The sequence below is a fragment of the Peromyscus eremicus genome, chromosome 3 (genome assembly GCF_949786415.1).
Source record: "Peromyscus eremicus chromosome 3, PerEre_H2_v1, whole genome shotgun sequence".
Taxonomy (NCBI): Eukaryota; Metazoa; Chordata; class Mammalia; order Rodentia; family Cricetidae; genus Peromyscus; species Peromyscus eremicus.
The window spans coordinates 36,498,026-36,515,861 of record NC_081418.1 but is presented as its reverse complement, the minus strand read 5'-3'; the positions used below and the strand labels follow the sequence as shown (position 1 = coordinate 36,515,861).

Here is a 17,836-nt window from a genome sequence, read left to right as displayed (position 1 = left end):
GTCAGTCCTTTCATATACCCTAATTATTTCAGGGGCATTTTAAACAATAAATTCTACCTCTGATGTTTTCATTGGGGCCTGAACAAAATTGGGTATGCCTCTATTATTGTTTATGTGTTTTATTTCCCTTACCTTCAAGATGATGGTAATATTTAATATTTGCCTTTCCTATTTTATTGGAATGAGTTCAGTGTCTGAACCCTGATATAATAATTGTTAAATAGTTTTTCTTCACTGGAAGACTAGGAAGAGCCATTGCTTCTTGTATGAACACCAGTTGAATACTTATGAAAAATGTTGCATGCTTATGCCTTAGGCTTTCATTCCTAAAAATATATATTGGTTTTGTGCTACAGGAAACCAACAGGACAGGAAAACTCATGTAATACCCTTCTATCTCACTTTCTATATTTCATTGCTTCTTTACCTTTTACTTTTTCCCAGAATACATAATGGAATAACTAATTAATTAACCAAATAAAGTTAGCATGAGAATCTTTTTTTTATTAAGAAAGAATCTTTATTCATTTTACATACCAATCAAAGATCCCCCTCTTACCTCCTTCTGCCCCTTCAGCCTCCCCCTCCTAACCCACTTCCCATTCCCTCCTACAAGAAGGTAAGGCCTCCCATGGGTAGGTACATTTAGTAGAGGCAGGTCCAAGCCCCTCCCTCTGCCTCAAGGCTGTGCAAGGTGTCCCATAGCATGAGAATCTTAATGTGACCTTTTATAAAGTTCTATGTGTGTGCAAGGATATAGTCTACCTAATACTGCAGTATTTGGAGCATATCAGACAGCAAAATACCTCTCCTAACCTTAGAAAGTAAATAGTATTTAGGATACCACCATCTCTGTTGCATTTGTGAAATAAAATTATTTGGATTACAACTAGGTCAATTCAAGTCTCCACAATGACATTTTCAAATGAATTACCATCCAGTGAAAACTGACAAACTTTTGAGTACAGTATATTTCAATAAACCAAAAAGTATCAAATGAAAGAATTTCCCTTATCAATCCTACTGGGTAGGAGGCTAATAGTGTTTCTCTTTTGGTATTGATGAGCCAAATCCAAGGTAACTCTGGATAAAGTTAATCCCTATTGCATACATTTAAAGAGTCGTGTTCATTCCATAGGTTAGTATCCTGGGGGGGGGGGGTTGTTTTGTTGCATTGCTCATTATTTAGTAATTCACATGCCCAGAAATACAAAGAGTTGTTTCCTCTGGATTTGCTTTTCCTTATTTCAAAACACTTTCCTCAGACATATTCTTTTGGATTTTTTCCTTTTTAGTTTTATTTTCCTTTTTTGAGATAAACTCTCACTGTGTTATCTTGACTGACTTTTAACTCACTGTGTAAACCAAGCTGGCCTTGAAGTTACAATCTACTTCTGCCTTCCAGGTGCTCAGATTACATAAGGAAACTGTTACATCTGGCTCCCTGAGAGTATTGACCTGTCTCTTCTGCTGTCTGATCTTCTCACTAGAAAGGCACTATGTGACTATCTTACATAACATTTCTGGTGCTCTCTAATCCTTCCTAATTCCTTAAGCCTGTTTTCTCTTTATTCTATAGAATACTATCATCATCACAGATGTGTGTCTATTTACTGCTTATTTCTAAGCTCGGCTATGGGGTGTCTTTCTGTATACTGTGAATATGTGTTGCTCTGATTGTTAGATAAATAAAGCTGTTTGGCCAATGGTGAGACAGAATTAGGTGAGGTGGGACATTCGAACTGGAGAGAGAGGAGAGGAAAAGGAGAGTGGGGCAGACCATGTGAGCCACTGCTGAAGGAACAACAAGATGTCAGCAGACTGGTAATGCCATGACCACATGGCAACATATAGATTATAGGAATGGGTTAAGTTCAGTTGAAAGAGCTAGCGAGTAAGAAGCCTGACCATAGACCACACAGTTGGTAATTAATATAAGCCTCTGAGTGATTATTTTATAAGCATCTGCAGACCGCAAGTGGGAGAGATTCAACCCTACCCATGGGGCTGGGTGGGACCTGAGAAACTTCCAGCTGCAAAACTCCATGAGGACAGGTCTACTCTTATTGCCTAGCACAAAGTGAACCTCCAGCAAACAGTTTGCTTGGAATTTAAAACTAAAAATTGTTTATATACGGGTTGAAATCAGAGAAAAATGGCATTTTCTTCTCTTTAGTATTTTAAGAAAAAAATGACATCAGAGTAGAGAATAAGAAAAAAATTCATCAGAGTCACAGTTAAAGTCATAAGAAAAGCTAATGAATTAAATGCAGCTATAGAAGCCTTGTTCTTCCGACTCAAGAGATTTGGAAAGCGCGATCTGCAGGACTCTCCATGCCAGCCATAGTAACAATGACACACAAATCCATTCTTCATATTCATTATTGTCTTCTGCTTACTCCTTGCAGAAATGACAAATTTGAAACCCTTTTTTATGACATAATTCTTGTGGCTATCTTCAGGCATATGCAGATAAAAGGAAGATTCAGCTGTCTTTCGAACACATCGTCCATGACTGTTACATAGATTTTGACTACAGAGCTTGGCTGCAGAGGTTACATTGAGAACATAGGGGCCCAATAGCCCTTGAATAGTTTGTTGCACAGATAAGCAAGCCTCCTGTGGGAAAAAAAAATGAGAGATGCTTAAAGAACAGATTGGAGTCCAGAAATAAACTCATACGTGCACAATCAACTGATATTTGACAAGGATGTCAAGAACACAGACAGAGAAATGACCAACTTGTTAAAAAATAGTGTCGGGAAGAATTGTCCACACAAACTCGAACCATCAGCCATACAACATAGGAAACTTCACAAAAAGTGGTTTAAACTTGAACATAAAAAGCCAGTAACTGATAAAACCTTAGCAGAAAACTGTTTTTTCTTCCTACTTCCTGTCAATTGTGACAATTCTCTTACATGAGACCAAAAGCATGGATGACAGAAGCAGAAATAAACAAGGGAAATGTCAGACAAAACACTTCTGCACATCCAGAAAAAAAAACAGTCAAGAGAATGGAAAGGCATCCTACAGAGTAGTGGAAAATATGTGCAAAATTCCTGTTACCTACAGTAACTAGCAACATATCAGAAGTCTAAATAACCCAAAGTAGCACACACAGTAACTGAATGGGGAAAAAAAGTACACAAAGTAGCCAAGTTTGGTGGTATAGGCCTATAACCTCAGCTTCTTGGGGGACTGAGGCAAGCTTCAGGGACCTACAGAGTTGAGTTCAAGGCCATCCTAGGCAACTTTACTAGCTCCTATCTGAAAATGCAAGGTAAAATGAGAGCTGGGAACACAGCTCACTGGTACAGCCCTTACATGTGTGAGGCCTTAGATTCAATCCCTAACATAGGAAATACAGATAAAAGAAAATATCCAGGCATGATAGCACACATCTTTAATCCCAACACTCCACTGGAAGGCAGAGGCAGGGGGATCTCTGTGAGTTCAGTGCCAGACTAGTTTATATAGAAAGCTCTAAGCCAGTTATATAGTGACATTTTTGTCTCAAGAAAAAACAGTTGGCTAACTCACTTTGTTGTTTGCACAAATAAATAGAAAAGACTTGACTAAACATCTCTCATTCCCAGAAAAGTGCAAATCAGAGCTACAATGAGACATTACCACACACTTGTAAGGTTGGCAAATACTAAGACATATGTAGAGATCACATGTGTTGATGACATTGTTTGGAACCCTTTCACCCCGTTGGTCCAAATAGAAAAAGATACAAGACCTATGGAATACAGTACGGAATTCTTCAAAAAATTAAAAGTACAGTTATCATATGATTCATACCTATATATGCACATACACAAATATGTGCTCATACTCACAGTTATGGACAAGATTCAAAAGAGTTTGAATAATGATCTGGAAGTGACATTCACACTTCTGTATTCAATACAGTACTATTCTTTGAAGTCAGGAATTGTAACTAATGCAAATGTCCATCAAGAGATAAATGAGTAATGAATATGTGTTGCATACAATGGAATATAATTAAACCTTAAAAAATAGAAAGAAATTCTGTCATTTAGGACAATGCTAGTAAATCCAGAAGAAATTGTGCTAAGTAAAATAAGAAATTGAAGAAGAAAAAGTACTGTATGTGTCCATTTATACATGAAATATCTAAATAGTCAAATCAACACGTTGAAAGGGACACACATGCTAGACAAATAAATACTAAAGATGTGCTGTATAACCTCATATCTATGATTGATAATGCTGGATTATGCACTTCCAAATTTGTTATAAAATAAATGCCATGTTAGATATTCTAACTACAAAATTTAAAAAATATCAATCAACTATTGTATATGTACAATTTTCCCCCCATGTATTATAAGCTACCATCAAAATGGAAAATAATTGTAGAGAATCCATTCTTCATAATAAAATTATTTTCAAATTTTCATAATAACTTGTCAGGTATATACAATAGCATTTTTGACTAAAATATCTACATTGTGGGTTTAATTATAATACAATTTTTAAATGAAGAAAGTAAGACTGAGAGAAGTTACTTAACATGCCACAAACTATGCCCTTAAACTATAATAATCGGCTTCTTACTTTAGGCTGCACAGTTGAAGATTGTGTTTGTCCACCCTGCTGTTAACCACCATCCGGTATAGAATTGGGTGATCAGCATTGATCCCTACATACAGTCTTTGAACTTTGTTAAAGCAAAGGAAACAAATAATCAGCAGCCAACTGATGTGAGAAAACCTTTTTCGTTAAAAATAACTGTCTAGAATGTTACGGAGAAATCACTACTTACCCTTGAATCAGAATATTCGTATCCTCCCCACAGTATTATTCCTGCTGCTCCCAAGGCAGCACTTTCACCAACTGTATGCACTAAGTCCTCCTGCAGAAGAGAAGGGCCAGGAGAAATGTCTATCAAGTCATTTTAGGCACTGCTTAATGACTAAGATTATATTTGTGTTCATAAAGAAAACAGTTATAGGGTGATTTGGGCATTTTAGGTTATCTGATAATAGTCCAGTGTTCCAGAAAATACTCTAAACAGTGAGGCTATAAGAGCAAATAGATTCCAGTCCCTAGTCTGAAGTTCTGTAAAATGTTAAGGTAAACATAGAAACAAGTAATGACAATACAGTAAACTAATATCCATATTTGTAGCCCCCGCACAGTGTCTGTAGATTAAAGGAATCATGGCATAGTCTGAGAAGCTTTCTTTGAACAGGTGACATTTTAGATAGGTCTTTGAGAATGAGAACGTTTTCATAAGACACAGTAGAGAGAGTAGAGTTGGTTTCCTGTTCAAAGGGAAGACAGAGGCTCATTCAAATAAGAATGCAGTGACCTAAAGAGCTGTTTCCTATGATAAAGCACACAGGATTTGGGAGAAAAGTAAGAGCAAATGGGTCCTTGTACATAAACAGAGCCATGTGCAGAGAAAAATCACCTACTTATGAGTATTAAGATAGTGCTATTTCTAAAAGCCATTGGGTGTTGAACAAAAACCTCAGTGCCAGGTGTGGGATACTTTGTTATGTGTCGTCAGGAAGACCCCAAAGGCCGTGTAACATGGACTCTTGCATTTCCTTTTAGTTGCCCTGCTCCTTGATGACACCTTAGTGATGAACACATCACATACCTTGATGTAAGATATAGAGAAATAAAACCGAGACGGAACTAGAAGTTTCCTCCTGACTGGCTTGATTTTCTAGTACCAGGAGGTGCTATGCAGGCTGCTAGCGGAGAAAGGGCATTAGTGGTCTCACCCAGATGTGAATCCTACAAACTATGGGGCCAACATACCAGACAAGATGTGCCCACTCTTTTTATGAGAATAAGCTACTGATTGGGTTTGAGGCCTGCTCCACAGGAAAGAATCCATAGATGTTACCATAAACCTAGTCAATAGCCAACATCTCTCTAATTAGAGTTAAGGTCTGCTCAACAGCTCAACAAGAGGGAGACCATGCCTAGTACTGGAAACAAGCAAACTACTCAGTGCTAGTGAAGACAGAGTTAGTGGAGAAGATCACAACCACTAACTTACTAAGCCAGCATAATCTCTAGCAACATTCAATGAACACTTGTCTTTTTACTCATATATAAGTGTAGTATCCACCCCCCCCATCAAGGGAACTTCTTTTCTCAACAGAGACCTATAGTTGGAAGTTTTCCTGTGCCCTGCCCAGTCCGCAGCCACTCAGACCCAAATAAACACACAAAGGCTTATATTAATTACAAAACTGTACGGCCACTAGCTCAGGCTTATTATTGACTAGCTCTTATACTTAGATTAACCCATAATTCTTATCTATGTTTAGCCACATGCCTTGGTACCTTTTCTCATTTATGCCTTATCATCTTGCTTCCTTTGTGTCTGGCTGGTGGCTCCTGACTCAGCCTTCATCTTCCCAGAATTCTCCTTGTCTGCTTATCCCACCTATACGTCCTGCCTGGCTACTGACCAATCAGCATTTTATTTATCAACCAATCAGAGCAACACATATTCACAGCACATAGAATGACATTCCACAGCAGAGACCTTTACAGCAACCACATCCAACCAAAATGCAGTTATGGAGCCCAGTCCCAATAAATACATCCATAAAACATTCCTGCACCTAAGGCTGGAAAGATTTTAAGAACCAGAGGATCAAAGAGTTTACTGTGAGATTGCATCTCCTAGTAATATCAGAAGCTATACCTTAAAGCCTCAAGAACATGACTGTCCAAATGTGGATTGAACAAGGATGATACCAATAAACATGCCAAACTGGGTGGAGAAAAGCCCATGAGGCCTTAACCCTACACAAAGAACTATAAGCAACCAGGGAAAGCTGGGAATGGGAGAAGTGACCTTTCCCAGGGAAGAGCACACCAATTGGCTGTCAAGTGCCAAACATCAACACTGAAAACATACATACAGGTAGCATTATACAGACCGAACAGGTTATATTTAGGAATATAGATAGATAGATAGATAGATAGATAGATAGATAGATAGATAGATTTATGTATATGCAATAAAAAAGGAATTTGAAGTGAATTTGAAGGAGAGTGGAGAGGGGTATATAGTATATGGGAGGGTTTAGAGGGGGAAAAGGAAAAGAAAAAAGGTTGCAATCAATTTATAATCTCAAAAATAACAATTTAAAAACCCATGATAAGGGAAGTCAGGCTATATGAGGGAACTGAATATTATTATTTATAGGATGTCAAACTGCCTTCTTAGTATTTATGCTTATACTTATAGCCAAATGCTACTTAACAGAGAAGCTTTTCTTTTCGATGAAAGGCTCCATGAACACAGAGATTCATGGCTGCTCAAGGTTCCAGGAAGTGACAGTTGAGTACTCAGCCCTCAATATAACAGTGTCCCATCCCCTCTAAAGTTCTGGATAGAAATATAAAGGCTGCAAACGTCTGTCTGCAAAGCATGACACAGCCATTTCAGACATGATATCAAAGCAGCTGCAGTTGCCTTCACTGAACCAGCACAAGACTGGACCTGTCAACAGTGGATCATGGATTGGAAGAGCTCCTGGGACCTTACCCTCCTTGCCATCCTATTGGCTGCTGGGAGACTCTGGAAGAGTCTATCCTTGTCTTCAGTCACAGTATACACAGTGGTGAGTCCACCAGGTACCAATGGATACCTCCAAACACACAGTCACATAGACAGCCATTTTAAAATCAAGATCACAAAGCAAAATAAAGAGGCATGAACATGGGAGGGTTGTAGAAGGGGAAGGTCACCAGAGCCAGGAGGACATTTGAGAGGGTAGAGGATGAGAGTAGTCAAAATGCATTACATAATGTATGAAATTGTCAAAGACTAAATCTTATCAATAAAACAAAGTCTTACCCACAAGTACTTATTTCTGGAATGATACAAATTTTCAACTTTAGGAAGATACACTTTTGCAGCCATGTAAAGAAAGCATAGGACAGGGATGTTAAGACATTAGGGATCAAAGATAATAACTAGGAAGATGGAAATTGTTTTGGGAAAAATTATAAAGGCCCAACAAATGCAATGTCAGTCCAAAAAAAAAAAAAAAAGAAGAAGAGGGAGCCTAATGGAGAGCTATTTCTAATTCAGATATACAATTCTTTTTTTTCTTTTTTTTTTTAGAGATTTATTTATTTATTATGTAAACAACATTCTGCCTCCATATATGCCTGCACACCAGGAGAGGGCACCAGATCTCATTATAGATGGCTGTGAGCCATCATGTGGTTGCTGGGAATTGAACTCAGGACCTCTGGAAGAGCAGTCAGTGTTCTTAACCTCTGAGCCATCTCTCCAGCCCCAGATATACAATTCTTAATTACCCATTGGATAACAGAAAAAAAGAAAGAAACAAGGCACCGAGTGACTTTCAAGTTGTGTGACTGGGTAGATTAAATATTGAGGAGGAGGTTATGTTCAGGGTTTTAGACCAAAAGCAAAGAAATGAAAAGCAGAATGAGAGGAAAGGTAGGATGAACAACAGAGGAAATGGTCTACATTTTTCCTCCCCTGGGATGTATTAGAAATCCTTTGAAAGGATTTCTAATCCTTTGCCAGATGGGCAAATCTCCAGACCACAGCCAAGCTTGTAGTGAAGTTCCAATCACAAGAATTGAGTATCACTTATTTGAAACACTTGGAACCAGAAGTATTTCAATTTCTGACTTTTTCAGATTTTAGACTATCTGCATATACAGAATAAAACATTGCAGTATGAAATCCAAGTCTAAATACAAAATTCATTTTCATGTTTTATAGAAATCTCATATAAAATGCATAAAATAATTTTATAAAAAATGTTTCTAATGTGTCTATGTTTGTAATGTGTTTATGTTTTCACTGTGACCGGTCACCTGAGGTCAGGTGTAGAATGTTCCTCTTGTTGCAGCAAGTCAGTGTGCAAACAATTTCATATTTTAAAGCATTTTAGGTTCAGGAATTTCTGCTTTGGGATGCTTCTTCTAGTCCTTGTGATCTGTAATTTTTCTAAGTAATACAAATAAGGCACTCATTCTTCTACTACATAAATAGTACCACATTCCTTAAGCATCAGTCAGCCTTTTGCTGAGGCACTTTTGAGAGAACCAACAAACCAATTGCTTAGAAACAAACTTAATTTGAAAAGTTACGTTTCTAAGACAATAGGTGAAAATAATCCATATTGTTGGTTGATTTGTGATGCATACACATCAATAGGAAAGCATTAAAACATATTAATTATAGTTTTATGACATTATATACTTTTTGATGGGTAGAATATGTGGTTTATTGGCTTATGAAGTAGAGTTCAGAGAGGATAGCCTGTAATTTATATTTAGAGACTAAGAGGAGGGTCTGGAGAAATACTTCAGCACTTTAGAACACATACAGCCTTTGCAGAGGACTGGAGTTTGATTCCCAGCACCTATGCCAAGCAGCAGCTCACAACTGCCTGTAACTCCAGCCCCACATGCCCCAACACCCTTTTCTGGAATCTTTGAATACCTGCACTCATGTGCAAATACCCACACACACACATATACAAAAAAAAATTAAAAGTAAAAAAACAAACAAACAAGCTTTTTTTAAAAGCAGAAGAGTAGAAAACTGGCACAGCCATATCTGAGTGGGATGGCAGAATTCGTAAAGCCAGCACAGTGCTTAGCAAAGATCCAGCAAAGCTGAACCACATGATGACTGCCATGCCACCCTGGGTTTTCATCTCCACCTGCTGCATACTTGGGGCACTTTTAATATTTGTACATGTAAGACGAATTGCTAAATGGTCTTATTAATAAAACACCCAGAGCCAGATATTGGGGTAAAAACCTGAGAGATCAGAGGAATAGGAAAAGCCACAGCCAACCTCACCTTACAGATGCCTCAGTCTCCAAAGAGATCTTCTTCCTGTATATCCACACCTATATGCCTTTCTGTTCTGCCATCTCATTTCCTCTCTCCGCCAAGTCACATCACTTCCTGTCTGTTTGTACAGACCTCCAGAACTCTATAGTTAGTGCTGGGATTAAAGGCATGTGTCACTATGCCTGGCTCGGTTCCCCAGTGTGGCCTTGAACTAACAGAGATCTGGGTGGATCTCTGCCTCCTGAATGCTAGGATAAAAGACATGTGCTACCATTGCCTGACTTCTGTAGCTTGGCAGAACAGAAAGGCATATAGGTGTGGGTACACAGGAAGTAGTTCTCTTTGGAGACTGAGGCATCTGTAAGGTGAGATTGGCTGTGGCTTTTCCTTTTCCTCTGATCCTCAGATAAGCTTTATTAGGGTGCACAATATTTGAAGGGACACAATTTATCACCATGTGTACAATTTGGGGATATTGGATTGATGGAAAATCTAATCATTTTATGAATCAAATTATGAATCATTTATACCTTCTTCCAGGAATGCTGCTTCTAAGCTTCCCCAGGACAGTCCTGAACATAGTATTTCCTCGCTTCAAGGGAGGTATTCTTATCTATTTGAAGATCTTCCTTACACGTTGGAGGCTATGACATACATAAAGAAGCTAGAGTTCTCTTTATGAGACTATGAGATATTCTTGAAGCATCTGTCCCTGTACTTACTCAGGAACAAAATAATCAAAACAAAGTAAACTTTAAAAGGTCAACAAGATTCAGTGGGCTAGAGGAGCTGGCCACAGATCAGATTGCAAGCCTCTTCCCACTACACTCTGAGGCAATTACATATACAGCAACACAGTTGGATTAGCTGAAGTTACCTCTGCCCTATATAGAGACTTATACTGAAGGGCAAAGAATGATGTTGAAAGATAATAAAAGTAAGAAATGTCAGGACCTCCCATTCTTGAAAAGTTAGCACATGCAGAACCACTGTGGTGTCATATGACCAAAGAATAATAGAATGCCAGATTAGACATATAGGCAAATTCTATAAAGATATAAACATTATATTATGCCAGAATTTGAATAACAACTGCAGGAACTTCAAGCAGTCACTCATATCCAGTCAAGAGCAGAGAAAGAATGGATGCCTGCATGCTTCTTATTTCTCAGCTCACTGTCTCCTCTTTTATACCTTCCAGGGGCCGAATCTAGAAAACACTGCATCCCACTTTGAAGCTGGGTCTTCCCACATCAACTAGCAAATTCAAGACATTTCCCCCACAGACATGCCTACAGGGTAACTCAACCTGAACAAGTCATCAAGAAGCTCTTCCCAGGTGATTCTAAATTGTGTCAAGTTGATAATTGGAACTAATTATCAAAATATCTATTTATATAAACTGCTCAATCCTTTGGCACTCTTAGGCCATATTGAGGACTCTTAAGAAGTATTTAATAGAATCCATGCCATCTTTTCAGTAAACCTAATACACTGAACAGAAAAATATTGTATAATGAAAAGTTCGAGTGGATAACACCTTGATCCCAAATCTCCATTTTATGTATTTCCAATCTGGAAGTTTCTGTGAGAAATTCTTCTGAGTTCTAAATGAGTTTTTTATCTTCTAAAATTCTAGGTGCATGTCTAATTACCAGTTGTTTGGAATTTCAGAGTTGAGTTATCTTTTTTAATATTAGAATAACATTTTAATGAGAAATAAATACCCCCCCCAAAGATTTCTTTCTAGACTTTACATATATTCTACTAACCTTATATTGTTTTTAATATGACTATTTTTTTTCTTACCTCTGACAGAGCTTCAAGACTCTGCAAATAAAATGGTCTGGAAAAAATAAAAACTGGCAAAACATAGTCCTTTCTAGCCATTTCAGCAATTCTCAGGGCTTCTCTCACTCGAAAATGAACAAATTTCAGTGCATTTAAGTTCGATTTTAATATTTTACTCAAATATATGGAAGGATAAAGTGCTGTGCTTTTTTCCCACAGCCACAAGAGTTGATCATTGCGGAAAATTTCATCATCTGGGCAACTACCTGTGTAGAACTCTGGATTTATCCGGTAATCGTAATTGTAGCAGTCTGGGTAGAGATAGAAGCCCCATAAACGCTTCGGTCTCATTTCTAAAGCCAGCGTGAGAGTAACGTTCATAATACTCCTTCCAGCCTTTTCAAACTCCTGTTGGGCGACTGTTCTCACCTTCGCTTCTGACCAGTCAGGATGGTGGTATCGAGTGAAAGCTAACGAGCGGTTTTTATATATAACCCTGTTGCCCCAGTTCCTATCCCACTGGGGCCTCCAGCCTTCCCAGTCAATCACAGCAAGTCCTTCTGATCTCCACCAAGTGACAGCGTCTGCAATGTCACTGGCGCTTTTCTTGAGGTGCTCAGAGAGGTTCACATTCTGAGGTATTCCACCATAGAAGGATTTTCCATCTTCAGAGAAATAAGGGTAATATCCGAGCTCATTTGGATAAAGTATGGAAATCGTGGATCTGCTCTGGGTTTCTAAAGAATTTGGGATGATGTCAAATAATTGAAGTTTCATATCTACATCAAAATGGTCCTTACAAAACAAAGTAGGAGCAGCCCAGAAAACGTTAAAAGGCTGATCCTTGATCACCGGAGGCATTGCTGGTTTGAGAGCTGCCTGGGTGATCAGAGCAAAGACCATCAGCTGGCCAAGCTGTGCCACCCACGGACTACACATGGATTGTTGTTTTCAGCATGCTCGAGGCGTACTAAAAGCAAGAACAAATATTTACATGAAGGACTCAAATGTCTGATGAGTTTTACAGTATATATTAAATAAATAAATTCAATATTTTCAAAGATTTACAAGGTTTATTAACACACTTATTCATAGTGTCATCTGAACCAAAGAAGAAATAAGAGACTTTTGTTCCCTCCTTGAAATATTGAGAGAAATTTAATGAATAAGGCCTAGGAATTTCATACAGGTCCTCATCTACATAAACTCTGTGCTCATTTATGTAAACTTGCTATTTGTTCTGAATTTAATTTCCTATAATTCTGAGTACATGATCCAAACCATTATACACCAACAAGCCTTTTTGGTGTGAGGTCAACTAGAAAAGAGCATCTCAATGAACTGTTACATTTTCCTATTAATGATTAGAAAGGAGACTCTAAGAACACGTCCATTTGGAAACTAACAAATATTGGCAGATATCATGTAGGACAAAAACAAATAATGAACTGTATTAAAAGTAGTACCGTATACGGGCTTTGAAGTGTACTGACCTCAAGGGCTTGTTTGATTGTTTCCAAAACGGAGCAAAGTTCCCATCAGAATAGCATAATATGGCACAGAAACCAGAGGCGCCAATTATATGTTGATGATTGCAGCGTTGACTAACATCTTTTCTTAGGCACATAGATGAACATTTAAAAAACTATTATTTCCTTAAGGCCATCATTCTCCTATGGAAGAATGAGGCCATATTCTCTGTAGCTCAACTGCAGATAAAACTTGGCTTTTTAGTCACACATTGTCAGTTAAGACAAAAACTGCCAAAGAATCTTGCCAGAACATAAGGACTAATAGATGATGCATTCCAGCCAATCAGATCTTACCCTGAAAGCAATATGGCTGAAGCTACATAGCAAAGTTAGTTATCTAGTGTATATTTAAAAAAAAAAATAGTGTGCGGCTTAGTCTGGGCTGTCAACTTGACACAATCTAGAATCTCCTGGTAAGAGAGTCTCTAGTGGGGAATTAACTAAGTGAAAGTTAGCCATTGGACATGTCTATGAAGTTTTTTTTCTTGGTGTGTGTGTGTGTGTGTGTGTGTGTGTGTGTGTGTGTGTGTGTGTGTCTAAGAGGACCCAAACCACTGTGGGCTGCATCATTTCATAGGCTGGGCCCTGACCTTTCTAAGAGTAAAGAAAACTATCTGAGCATAAAAAAGCAGACATTTGTTTCTCTCTGTTCTTAACTATGGATATGATGTTACTAGCTCTTGCATTTTTGATGTGACTTTCTTGAAATGATGAACTGTAACCTAGAATTGTCTGGCAAATAAATTCTTTCTTATGTTGCATTTGGTCACGAAATTTCATCAACAGCAACATAAATTAAACCATGGCATGTATGGATAGATAGATAGATAGATAGATAGATAGATAGATAGATAGATAGATAGATAGATGATAGATAGCTATCATAGTTTTCTTTGAAGTGGTTATATTTTTGTCTGTTTTTAAGAGTTTTACATTACTAAGTGCATATCTCTTATTTTTGTTATTTAATCTATTGAATGCAGAAAAAAAGATAACAATCAAAATCACAGGTAAATTCTGACAAAACAGCACCCAAAGTTTGTAAAGAAACTTGAAAAAAATCAAGGGCTTTCTATATAGTCACTTCCTAAATCAGCAAGTGGTCAATGGTTTACTCTCAAATATTCTGGATTTTACTGAGATGATTGACTTCATGTGGACTTTGTATTGTGGTACCAGATGAAACTCTAAGTCACCAAAGTGACTACCCATCACTTTTTCACCTATGGGACCTTAATGTGAACCAGTCTACCCTATAAAGGGGGAAGGGTATCTTTGGGTCCATCTTTATTGTTCAGGGGAATGTACTCATACACACTCTGCACAAGCAGAATTCTTCACGTTACTTACGTACTATCTGCATGTAATGGGCATATGTGTCTAATAAGCTGTGACAACCTTGGAAATAAGCCTCTGTTGATTGTCACAGTGCATAAAACACTTTAGAAATGAAGCAGCAAAAATATAAAAGACATGCCTTCGTAAAAATCCAATTTCAAGCTTCTTTTCTAAGAGATTTTAATCTTGTTTTCTGTGTATATGATGTAGTATAGACTCTATCTTTGTCACTGAACTGGAGATAATTTATTATTTTAGCACTCTTTTTTCTCCAGTACATATTTTTCTAACAAACTTCTAGTGTAGTAATATACATATATTGAATTTCACAAGTTTTTTTTAATGTAATGGAATCTTTCCAATGATTTTTTAAGCCATTTTTGTTATTCAAAGTATAAAACCCAGTTTGGTTTTTCCCATTTATAGCACATGCATGCACTTGAATTTATTGGCATCTGATATGTTTTAGACAGTGTACTGTGTCAAGGAATGCTATGACAAAACCAATACAACCCTACATAGTGCAAAAAAAAATTACAGATTCATAGGAGTAAAATACAAAATTATAAAACAAAGAGAAAACTATTTATCACTTTAGGCATGGAAATGTCTCTCTATGTACAATATCAAAGACATAATCCATGAAAGAAATCATTGATGAACAGCTTCATTCAAATAATTTTAGTCTGATCTTAAAGAGTCTAAGAAGACAGTGATGAGCTGACAGCTCGGTGAATAAAGTACATTTTACGTTATGTGTATGGGTGCTTTGACTGTCTGTGTACCTGTGCACCACGTGCATTCTTGTGCCTTTGGAGGTCAGGAGAGGGTTTCAGATCCCCAGGAGCCAGTGTTATAGGTCCACAGGTCATTGAGCTGGAAATCAAACTAGAGCCTCTAAGAGGTTTACTCTTAACCACTGAGTAGTCTACAACACACACACACACACACACACACACACACACACACAGAGAGAGAGAGAGAGAGAGAGAGAGAGAGAGAGAGAGAGAGAGAGAGAGAGAGAGAGAAAGTGTTTATCTTACAAGCATAATAGCCTAAATTCAATCCCTCCCTGCAGAAAGCTTGATTAAGTGGTATACTCTTGTGATTCCAGCCTAAAAGAGTCAGAGACAAACAGATCCATGAGCCTCTCTAGACAGCCTTGCCTACTTGCTCTAGGCCAATAAAGATCCCAATTCAAAAAAATGTGGAAGGCATTTGAGGAACAATATCTGAGGTTGTTGCCTAGCCTCCACTCATTCACAGACATGCATGCACATGTATGACAAATACTCTGGTGGAGATGAACCATCAGTAACCTGGAAATTCAGAGTGTTTAATCTGAACAGCACAGATGAGCAGGAGGTGGGTTAGTTAATCTGCAGTCTCAGGTTGGAGTCATCCCTGAAGAGGAAATTGCAGTTAATAGTTTCTAAATACACTGGTTTCAGCTGAAGGTTAACTGTTAGTAAGCTTCTATGCCCAGACCAGGGGAAGGCTTTGCCATTCCTCTGAGCCTAAACCAGGAATGGCTTGGCCATTTACGCTGACGTGGCCATGCTCATGTCAATAATACAAAATCACCAAGGACTTCATCTACTCCTCACACAGAGTAATTATTTTTCCCTCTTGAGCAGTCAGTCTTGTGAATGTCTTCCAGGAAGATATCTTTTATATGCCATTAAACTATAATAAATTACAATATTAGGGTTAAGTTAAAATTCACAACTTTTAACTAATAATGTCTGTGTTGATATAAATGAACACCTCATTTAGTATATTCCATGCAAAGACAAACTTTTCTCTTGAGGCTTTGTTTTTTCAGTTTGGCTTCCTGCTTCATAACCACAGTCTGCATTTCACAGATTCAATAACATTATAGTAGCATGATTCTTCTTATCCCTTTTCCTGTGAACATGTAAAATTGGAAAGGAAAAAATAAAATTATCATTTTTAGACATTATTTCTTATATTAAAAAACTCAAAGTAATCTGAATTATATGAAATAATAGGCTAGTTCAACAAGGCACTGTATGTAAAATTAATGTAGGAAAGTCAGGTGTGTTGGTAGTCACCAACATGATTAGAAAGGAAACACAATTAAACAAAGTATTCAAAACTTGGGCAAGATCCCTAGAGACGACATTCATGAATCTTTATTAAATCTTTATGGAATTCTGACTTCTCTACCCATGTCTTCTATTCTTTTTTCACACCGCCCTGCCTTCATTAATTTACAATGTTTCTGTTTTCCAGAGCAGCCAGGGAAGGAATACTAGAAATCAAGAAAAGGATTTCATAGGATCCTACTTAGCTGGCTCCATCCCCACTGATGGAAATGAGAGTAGATCTCATGAATAACCTGTGAAATTATTGTGCATAAGAAAAAAAAACATTTAAAGTCCCTCAAAAGAATTTTCAGAGAAAGAGAACATAAAGTTCACTTATAGCCCAAATTTGCAGACAGTGACACTTGGATTCAACATAATTCAATAAGCATTTGTTGGCAGAGTTTGCCTCATTCATGACAGTGTTTAACATGAAAACTATACAGACAACATTATCTCATTGAGCTTCAAGGTCTGTCATGTGGGGATGTATGTATACACACCTAGGATGTCTATGTCTGTATATAGAACAGCAACAGTGAGGCAGAGAGCTATGTGCCCTATGTAAGATACCTGGAAGGATGGAATAAATGCTGATTCTTTTCTTTAAAAACAAAACTATCTGATACATTACAAAATTAAATAAATAAAGAAATAGAAAAACAAAGTTAATATTAATGGCATTCTCTTTTCTCAAATATATTTTATGTACATCATTATAGGCATTTCTCTATACTTCTCTCTAATCTATGGACATCTGGCTAGGTCATAGTTGAGACTCTTTTTGAGGTCCAGATGGTCCGTAGTTCCTTTCTAAAACACAAGCCCTGACCCAGATGTGTCCTGGTGATTATGGAAAGCTGTAGGCACGAGATAAAACCTTAGAGGAATGTCCTCCTGGGCAAAACAAGGCCACATAGGCAGGAACTGTGGAAGGAAGAACTCTGATAAATGGATAAAAGATGCTGATTGCAGAAATATGTGGAAGGAAGAGCTCAGAAAAGGGTTCAAAAGATACTGTTTTTTCAGGTTATGCTTGCAATGTTATCTCTAGTAGCTAGCTAAACAATATATAAGCAGCTGTGGGAAAATAAAAACTTTTTATTCTTGAAATGAACCCAGAGTCTTGTGTCTCAGTCTACCATGACCCTCCTTTCTAGATCCCCATGATACTCACAGCTGTGCTGATGGCAGCATCTATTAGATGAAGA

At 37.6% G+C, this 17,836-nt stretch overlaps 1 protein-coding gene across 1 annotated transcript; it reads right to left on the bottom strand.

Annotated features, from left to right (window-relative positions):
• Positions 1–2,099: 2,099 nt before the first annotated feature.
• Positions 2,100–13,414, bottom strand: LOC131905715 (hyaluronidase-4-like). Its single transcript, XM_059256534.1, has 4 exons — positions 13,141–13,414; positions 11,666–12,617; positions 4,796–4,885; positions 2,100–2,619 (listed from the first exon to the last, which is right to left on the bottom strand). The coding sequence occupies exons 2-4, from the start codon at positions 12,584–12,586 to the stop codon at positions 2,173–2,175; spliced, it is 1,458 nt and encodes a 485-aa protein (XP_059112517.1). The 5' UTR covers positions 12,587–12,617; positions 13,141–13,414; the 3' UTR covers positions 2,100–2,172.
• Positions 13,415–17,836: the final 4,422 nt, after the last annotated feature.